The sequence below is a fragment of the Primulina tabacum genome, chromosome 11, assembly GCF_025594145.1.
Source record: "Primulina tabacum isolate GXHZ01 chromosome 11, ASM2559414v2, whole genome shotgun sequence".
Lineage (NCBI taxonomy): Eukaryota > Viridiplantae > Streptophyta > Magnoliopsida > Lamiales > Gesneriaceae > Primulina > Primulina tabacum.
The window spans coordinates 10977708-10986876 of record NC_134560.1 but is presented as its reverse complement, the minus strand read 5'-3'; the positions used below and the strand labels follow the sequence as shown (position 1 = coordinate 10986876).

At 34.8% G+C, this 9169-nt stretch overlaps 1 protein-coding gene across 4 annotated transcripts; it reads left to right on the top strand.

The window, feature by feature from the left end:
• The first annotated feature begins 231 nt into the window (after positions 1-231).
• On the top strand, positions 232-7681 carry LOC142518273 (transcription factor GTE6-like). 4 transcript variants are annotated; one of them, XM_075621018.1, is made up of 9 exons: positions 249-455; positions 542-667; positions 980-1195; positions 3577-3654; positions 4040-4264; positions 4506-4604; positions 5119-5177; positions 6586-6736; positions 6991-7681. In XM_075621018.1, the coding sequence occupies exons 2-9, from the start codon at positions 542-544 to the stop codon at positions 7198-7200; spliced, it is 1164 nt and encodes a 387-aa protein (XP_075477133.1). In that variant the 5' UTR covers positions 249-455; the 3' UTR covers positions 7201-7681. The 4 variants fall into 4 exon arrangements, with proteins under 4 accessions (XP_075477134.1, XP_075477133.1, XP_075477132.1 ...); XM_075621017.1 differs by having other exon boundaries at positions 249-463; XM_075621016.1 differs by having other exon boundaries at positions 258-393; positions 441-667.
• Positions 7682-9169: the final 1488 nt, after the last annotated feature.

Genomic DNA, 9169 nt, shown 5'->3' with positions numbered 1-9169 from the left:
CTATTTCTCCTACTATAATTTTATTCGTGGACCTTTTGAAGATGTACTTGATTTTTTACTATCCTTTCTGTGGTGTTGTACAATTTTTCGAGCTATGGTTCAAACAATTCGAACCGAACTCGAGTCCATATTGAAAATAAACCAAATTAGCTGTATTTTCGAACTTGGAATGGATTATACCTTTCAGCCACTTGGTAGTAGGAGAGATGAGTCGCAAGGGTGGGAAGAGCAGCCAAATAAAGTTCAAGAAAAAAAATGCGATAGTAACCCAACAAAGCCCAAGAGATAGTCAGCAGCCCAACAAATAACACGACAAAGATCTGTCGGACTTCACGCTTCTCGCAGCATACTGTCGCAGCAAGAGAGGACGTCGGCTTTCTGACCGCCGCAGCACACCCCAGTGTTTTTGAGGATCCATCGGCTTTCTGACCGCCGCAGCAAACCTTAGTGTTTCGGTCAATCCGTAATAGATTCTGCTCTATCTTTATTAATCCAAAACAGTTCTGAATCTTCAACAATTGGATTCTCTGCCTAATTTCAGATGGAATTAGTGAATGTGTCAGATGAGAATGTTACAAATGTGACAGGCAGAAACATGGAAGGTAATGCTGCTCAAGTGGATGATTTTAATCCTAATGTAGATGATCTGTTTGCTAAGGTTGACAAGGTATGTATCTGCACGATTCCCCTTGGTCTTAAATTAGTTTCAGTACTTTTAACTTTGAAGACTTACCACCTCCCCTCCCCCATCAAATGCTCTTAGTAATGTTGCAAGCTATATGATTAAACTATCTAAATCTTGTCACACGTTTTTATGAACATTTCTGCAATTATGATAACTAGCGACTGGTAGATTTGATGATAAAATCCCCAGAATTTGTATTCGCAAACTTTGCCTGATTCTACGTATTATGTATTTTGTTCCACTGCTTTTATAATAGTTGGTGTTTTCTTTTTTAATTTCTGTTTTGACTTGCAGCTTGAGCAAAGAGTGAATGAAATCGAGCAATTTTACTCATATGCGAAAATAAAGGAACCAAACACTTCTAGAAGTGCCTTTATTTTGAAGGACAAAGAAAAGGAGAAACATATTCCCAGCATGAAGAAGTTACATCAGGATGCTTCACGCAGAGAAGCAGCAGCTGCAAAGAGAATGCAAGAGCTCGTGCGCCACTTTGGAACCATCTTTCGTCAGGCAGGTCTACATTATAATATTTTGACATTATTACATGTCTACGCAAACCAACCTCCAGCAGAAAAAAATTTATGTTCAGCTGATGTTTTGTCTTTTGGGTACATTGAATTGGTATCAAGATTTGTCATTCCCTAATTAATGTGCATTTTTTTAGTTGATTAACATATGACCCATTCTTATTTTTTCAAAACACGCCAGTTGTCAGATTTTGTTGCATTATATACTGTTCATGCCAATTTGTTGCTTTGATGAGAAATCCACATAATAATGATGTCGATCTTCTAACACCAGTTTGTCAGTTGCCCCTCACTAAAGAGATTGTAGGAATTTGTGCTGGTAAAGACAGTTACTTATAGTCTGATATGCCCATGCTATACAAATTTTAGGTTGGATACTGTGACAATGTATGCTTGTAGAGTTTGTGTGATTACATTGAGCACCCTCCATGATGATCTCATGATCGGTAATGCAGAACTAATTTGATGTTGTGAAAACATTAGAAAGTTATAATCATTTCGAAGGTTGTGGTGATTTAGGGAGCGGAAATACTTTAAGATGATATGATGATGGGATGGAATATCCAAATTGAAACCTGAAAAAGTAATTTTTGGACTTTCAAAGTTTGAGTTATGAATATTGAATGGATTTAATGGACACATCAAAGGATTTCTCTTTTACGTTGTATACTATTATAACATTCGTTCTCTTGATAAAACATTGATTATCAGTTTGGAGGGCTGGGAGCAAAAGTTTATTTTTCGTTTTCTCCTTTTGATGTTCTTGCTCCTTTTGATTCTCTGCTGGCTGTGAAGGGGGACACATATTTTTCCTGGTTTTGTCCTGAAATTATACTGCTGTAACATTCGTTCTCTTGATGAAACATTGATTATCAGTTGGGAGGATGGAAGCAAAAATTTATTCACTTTTTCTCCTTTTGACGTTCTTGCTCCTTTTCACTCACTGCTTGCTTTCAAGGGGGGGAAGTATTTTTCCTGGTTTTGTCCTGAAATTATCCTTCTATGTTTGTATGCTTTTAGGAATAATGCCATATTCTTTTCTCTTCTTGAGCATTTTACTTTATTGCAAAGTTCTAAAATTCGACCACGCTGAACCAGCGCCTAGGCCACCTAGGCAGGGATTAGGTGCCGCTAGGCGGATTCCACGATGTTAACATAATAAGACGAAGTTTAGTGTACTAGGGCAAGCCAACAAATTGCATTTTTTGTTAGATTTTGATTTAAGGCCTATAAAAAATTACGTTTCTTTTTTTAATTGAGATTTTAATTTTAATTTATAAATTAAAAGTTCAAAAGACTTTTTTTTAAAGAGGTTTTCAGGCGCCTAGGCGTCCTTGCCGCCTAGGCTGGCTGACTAGCACTTCTTTTCCGGTGTGGTTCGGGCGGCGCCTATGCTGAAATTTATAACACTGCTTTGTTGTATCATTACAGTTTATTTATTCCTGTTTTCTTTGGTGAACTTATGGTATGATGTTAGGATGCTGGTTGCTGGCCACATAGAATAAGAAATATCGCAGGAACAATGATCGATCAAACACAAGCAAAAATGCTGAAATATATGATATAGTATTAATTGTAATATATGAAGGTATTTACCATAGATGATTCTCTGTAAAAGCAAGATAAATGCTCCCCTAGCTACAGCTAGTAACAGTAACAATGATAAAAGAAAATAACTAACTCCCCCTTGCCCATTCTTCTCCCTCTTATTCTCCCCCTTCTAACGTGCAACTCTCTTCTACCTTCTAGAATAAACTCGAGAGAAAATGGGCCTCTCTTGATTTGTACGGCCAATATCTTCTAAGCCCGTATCATATGACAAGAAATAGGCTATGTGCTTTTATTAGATTGTCTCCAAAGGATTTCTAACGAGCATAATATTTTTTTAAAAATTAAACATTGTTTGGGAAGGCTTAAGATCTGAATTATGAGCATTTACTAGCGAAATTGGCATCACTATTACGCTAGGAAATGAAAATCATATTAAGGAAAAGCTTTTTCTGGCCCTGTAGCTCGCAAAATATTATCCCCAGAGTGATAGATGTGGTGTCAGAAGGATTTCTCACGAACATAAATTTTCTTCAAAAATTAAACATTGCTTGGGAATGATGAAGATCTCAATTGTGAGCATTTATTAGCGAAATTGACATCACTCTCACACTAGGAAATGAAAATCATATCAAGTAAAAGCTTTTTCTGTCCCAGTAGCCCGCAAAATATTATCCCCATAGTGCTTGATGTGGTATCCTTTACTTGATGATTCTATATTTCGAACTCTTACTTCTATTGACCCTGAGATTTTTGTTTTTTTGTTAACGGCTACCTCAGCAATCAAATGATCTGTCATATTGACTAATCTTTCAGATCACGCAGCACAAGTGGGCATGGCCATTTATGCAACCAGTTGATGTTGAAGGACTTGGGTTGGATGACTACTATCAGGTAAGACTTTTTCTCCTTATTTTCAACATTAACAAGCCCTTCAAAAACTCGTTTGTCTTTTTATATTTTTGAAATCTTTTATTTTTTCACATTTTTTAAACAAGTGAATTACAGACGTTTCTTTTTACCCGTTTCTACATTAGTGACACATTCAATCTCCATTTACTCATTTCTCACATCACATTCAAAGCATGTTAATCAAACACCATTTTAGTACTGCTCCAGTCTCCACTAACGGATCTTTGAGTTCTGAAAAGAAAATGAGATTGAAAAATCGTAAGCTCAACCAAATGTAGCACTGGTTTTAGGTATTCATTTGTCTAGAACTGTTGCATTAAATGTTAATTTGCATGCTTTGATTGATTTGCTTAATGTTGTTTATCAGATTATTGACAGACCGATGGACTTCAGTACAATAAAAAATCAAATGGAGGCCAAGGATGGCACTGGATATAAGCATATTCGTGAGATATGTTCTGATGTGAGGCTGGTTTTTAAAAATGCGATGAAATACAATGATGAAAAGAGTGATGTTCATGTTATGGCCAAAGTCTTGCTGGAAAAATTTGAGGAGAAGTGGCTACAGATATTGCCAAAAGTTGTTGAAGAGGTAAGGTACTGAGTTTATACTTTTTTAAAATTTAAACCACACGTACCGAAATGGGGATAGGATAGGATCACTACTATTAGATTAGAGATTAGATAGAAAAGTATATAGAAGAGTGGGCCAAGGCCAATATCTCAATGAATATCCTTGCATTCCATCTGTTAATCCCACATCCCCATACCCCAAGCAACCTACTCATCAAATATTGTGGAGATGCTTATATATTTTAACCTCTCTAATACAGGAAGAAAAACGAGAGGCAGAGGAAGCTGAAGCACAAATGAACATTCAGCTAGCTCAGGAGGCAGCTTATGCGAAGTTGGCCAGGGATATAAATAATGAGGTTTGGTCCAATGCTGCAACCACTCTTTCAACCCAGAAAAGAGATTATATGATGGCCGATAATTAATGTTAAATCAGATATAATGAAACTATTGAATGTTAATAATATCTTTCATTCAAAGAGTCAAACTATTTGTAGAACTTAGTGAAAAGAAATGACACAATCCCCATAGAACTAAGAATTGGCCCTCTGCAAGAGAATATTTCCCTTGTCTCTTGCACTTGTTTGTCATACTGAAACTAACAAATGAATACCCTATTCTAACCAACTCTTCCTGCTTTTATTCTTTACCCCTTTTAGGCATGTGGTCTTCTGGTATACATCTTGTAATCTGTTCCCCTTAAATGGTATGAGCTTTCTTTCCCGAACTCACCTCTCATCTCGAGTGATATGGGTTCATAACGTATAATGCTAGTTCCACTAACAACATATTGAGCTAAAGAAATAATCTGGAAACTTGTGGCATTACCCTTACTCATGAGTGATTGGATAGTTGGTATGTGTCTTGTTTCAGCTTTATGAGGTTGATGTACATATTGAAGAGCTCAGGGAGAAGGTGATTAAAAAGTGCAGGTTGGTTATTTGGCTTTTGTTTTTCCTTTTTGCATTATAACTTATTCCGGCGTATGTTCACTCTTCTGTCGCCAATAAAAATAAGCCGGCTGTTCTGTCTGATTTATGTCTAGCTGCCTTGATTCTCAGTATCTGTGCAGAAGTGCCCTTAGTAAACATGACCAAAAACAAAAGAATATCTAGGAGTCTCGATGTAACTAGGAGCCTATCCAGCACCAGTGTCTACTCATTAAACTAATGGTGTGTTTATATTTATGGTTGTTTGGTACTCTTCTGAAGCTTCTGATGTCATTCCATGAAACAATGTTTATAACCGAGAGCGCTGGTATTCGAGTATGATGCCTCTCCCTTGCTGAATGACTGATAAACTGTGCTGATAAGTGCTATGCCCCACCTACCCAGACTAGATACAGTTGTGACTGTCACAACATACCTCGAGTACATGAAGCTTACAATTCAAACGATATTGAGTATGTAGTAAACATGAAGAATCAACTAGAAAAAGTAGTTTGAAATTAAAAATGTTTTGACCCAACCCACAAAGTATCAACTCTAACCTACGCACTGCTACAAGCTTATATTCAATTCCAGAAGCAATTGTAAACTAATATGTATGTTTGAGAGGATTTTGCTTATAACTGAATAGGCTTTTAGTTTGGGCTAATCTGTCAGATTTTTGAGCCCTAAAATCGTTCTTTGTTGAGAGTTAACACAACATAAAGGGCGAGTGAGAAGGGATTTTGTCAGATTAGTGTCGAGAATATTGCCAATGCGAATGTTATGTTCTACATGGGATCAATCTACAAGCAACATTGGTTCAATTAACATTAAAAAACATTAGGTAGTGCTCGGAGGAATGACTTTGATTTGGAGAGACTTAATTTGATTTGGCTACATAAATTAATAAATGAGTGGATTTGAAATTCATTCAACATAAATTCATCCGATCAATCAAATTGATTTGAAATCCATGGATTAAAATCTCTCAATTCAAGTACACTCTTAGTTAATTTAAAGAGTGCTTCTGAATTTCGTTAACGACTGGGGGTACACAATCTCTTTTTGAAGTTTGCTCTCCTCTCCCCCAAATTAATAAATAGTAGCAGTATGCTTTTTTAAACGAGATTGTGATTGTGTAATTATTTTAGATTCAGCTGTAATTGTTGTCAACTTTGCACTTGGTTGTCCATGTCTCCGGCTCTCTGCCTGCTTTATGTGAGTGTCAATGTTTGATTACAAGGACGCCATTGTTGCACTTTACATTCACGATTCAATACTACGCTATAGGTATTTGCTTTGTTTGCACATGAGGTTTAATTTGCTTGCAGGTGTGTATTAATAATCAAGCAAACATTATTTTTATTGACTTTATTCATGTTTTAGTCTATGTTTGAACACACAACTGCAGGAAAATATCTACTATGGAGAAAAGAAAGCTAGGGCTTGCTGTTGCTCAATTATGTCCCGAAAATTTAAGCAAGGTACTCGAGATAGTCGCACTAAATAACCCAAACTTTCAAGCCACGGCTGAAGAGGTGGAGCTCGACATAAATGCTCAGGTTTTTATTAACCTTGTACTATTTATACTGTACTGTATCGTTTGATTCGTTGATAAGATAATAAAGGATGAAGATAGTAAATTGAAAGATATAGATAACAGAAGAATATATAACTCCATTTATTTTAGAACTCATGCTAAACGCTAAGTGAGACAAGGATGTGGAAACAATCAATATGTTGTTATTCACACCAAATAGTGCTTTCTAGTGTCTTTGAAAACATCCTAATGCTCTCTCGTATATATTGGATACAGAGTGAATCCACATTGTGGAGACTGAAATATTTTGTGAAGGATGTGTTGAAGGTTAAGTGCAAAAGTTCAAGCAAGGATGACAACAATGATATCACTTCTCGAGAAGCTGCTAACCACCACGAGAACAATATAGTCTCCAAACGTAAAAGAGAGATATGTGATGCTCTTGCCAAGACTGCAAAGAAGCGTAAGAAAAAGTCCTCGCCTTAATTCGTATCAAGCTGAGTTTTCTCTCCTTTTTTTATTCTGATTATAAATTTCAAGCGACGAAGGGCCATTGATAGACAATAGATTTCCGGGAGAGTAGTTTTGCATCAAAATATAGAAATAACTGGTGATTTGTATGTCATAGCTTAAGCATAAAGGTTCCATCACTTATAAGGTATTCCTGATCTAGCAAGGAGTTGAAGTTTATCCTGAGCTTCAAGTCAAATCTAGGAGTATTCCTCTATGTCAAAGATTATTTGACATAATGTTTGTAAAATTGTAATTTCATCACCATAATATGAAGTATTTTCAGTAATCCCATCACATTCAAAGCTCCTATTTTAGTCTGGACTTTGATTCGATGGTCAGAGTTCTTGTACTACTGTTGCTTCTATCTTCACTTTGACCTTTTTCTATTTATTGTTTCTCAAAAATGGATTATTATTTTTTAGATTTTTTATGGAACTTACAAGTTTTATTAATCTTATCCGTACATGATTAATTTATCGACGTAAAAATGTTCTATTTTATGTAGATTTACCATAGGTGCAATACTTTTGTCCGGAGTCGAAAAGAAAATGAAGCTCTAAAAACGGACATAATTAAAAAAAAATGATTGTAGATTTTTCTTTTACAAAATTTGAATTTTTTTTAAAGAAAAAGTCCATAATCATTTTTCTAAACATTTACAAACATTATCTTATAATGACTTGCAATTGGCTTAGAGTATTTGGATCAACTATTTTCATAATGCGATAAAGAAAAAGATGACGAATACTAAACCATGATTGGAACGGAATAAAGTAGAAGGTAAAAATTTGTGTGAGACGGTCTTTCGGGTCGTATTTTGTGAGATGGATATCTTATTTGGGTCATTTATGAAAAGTATTAATTTTTATGTTAAGAGTATTACTTTTCATGTGAAACATAAATTAAATGAAAATACTTTATCTGTCAAATAATTTTTTAATTAAATTTCAAAATAATTACTCAAAATTGTTTATTATTATTAAAAATAAAAATTTATAAATATTAATATTTTATTATTATAAAATTTTATCATAAAACTAATATAATTATCAATCTTAATTATTATTATTAAGAAGATATAGATTTATATTAGTTAAGTTAAATAAGAAAAATATTTTACAAGTCTAAAAAATGAGAAGTAAGAATGATCGATCTTATCCAAAATGAATGAAATGATTATTTCCATGAATATGAGAATCACCAAACATGAATATACGAGACATTGAAAGGGATATTCATAAACGTACATAAAATAAATTAAAATATTGTGTGTATCAGAATTTGGTGTTGTGCTCGGTGTTGTCAGCACCAGCACACAACACTGCAGCGAAAATTAATATTTAACACACACGTAAGCTTTAATGAATAAACACCAGATTTAAATTATGCACAAGTATTCATACTTGTGCGATGCCTCATGGCAAAAAAAATTCACTAGAAAATTATGTAAATCGTTTACACCAAAACAATACTAGTGAGAATACCAAAACAAAATTCCTTGACATTCTAAGGAATTAAAAATGTATCAAAATAAACCACATAAAAGCTAGATGCATAAAATAAAAACGTATTGCTTAAAACCAAAAGAAACCACTCTTCGATTAACACTCTGCGTCAATGTTGTTCTTCAAGTGTTGTCAACACCAATCAGCAACACGATATATGTGAATCCATCACACAAAATCTTGAACACGAAAATCTTCAATATCTGAACTCTCTGTGTGTTCAGAAAAATCCAGTAGCTCTCATACGCTGTAAAGTGATCAACTGATCACACAAAAACGTCTAATCAAAATAGGCTCGGCTCTCGTATAATTCTTCTATGCAAGAACTCCTTAGCCGACCTTTACGTGCACTCCAAAAACCTCCAACTGATCCTTTCCAGAACAAAGTGATCACACGATCACATAAAACTTAAGCACCTCTCTCCTCTCTAAAAGCT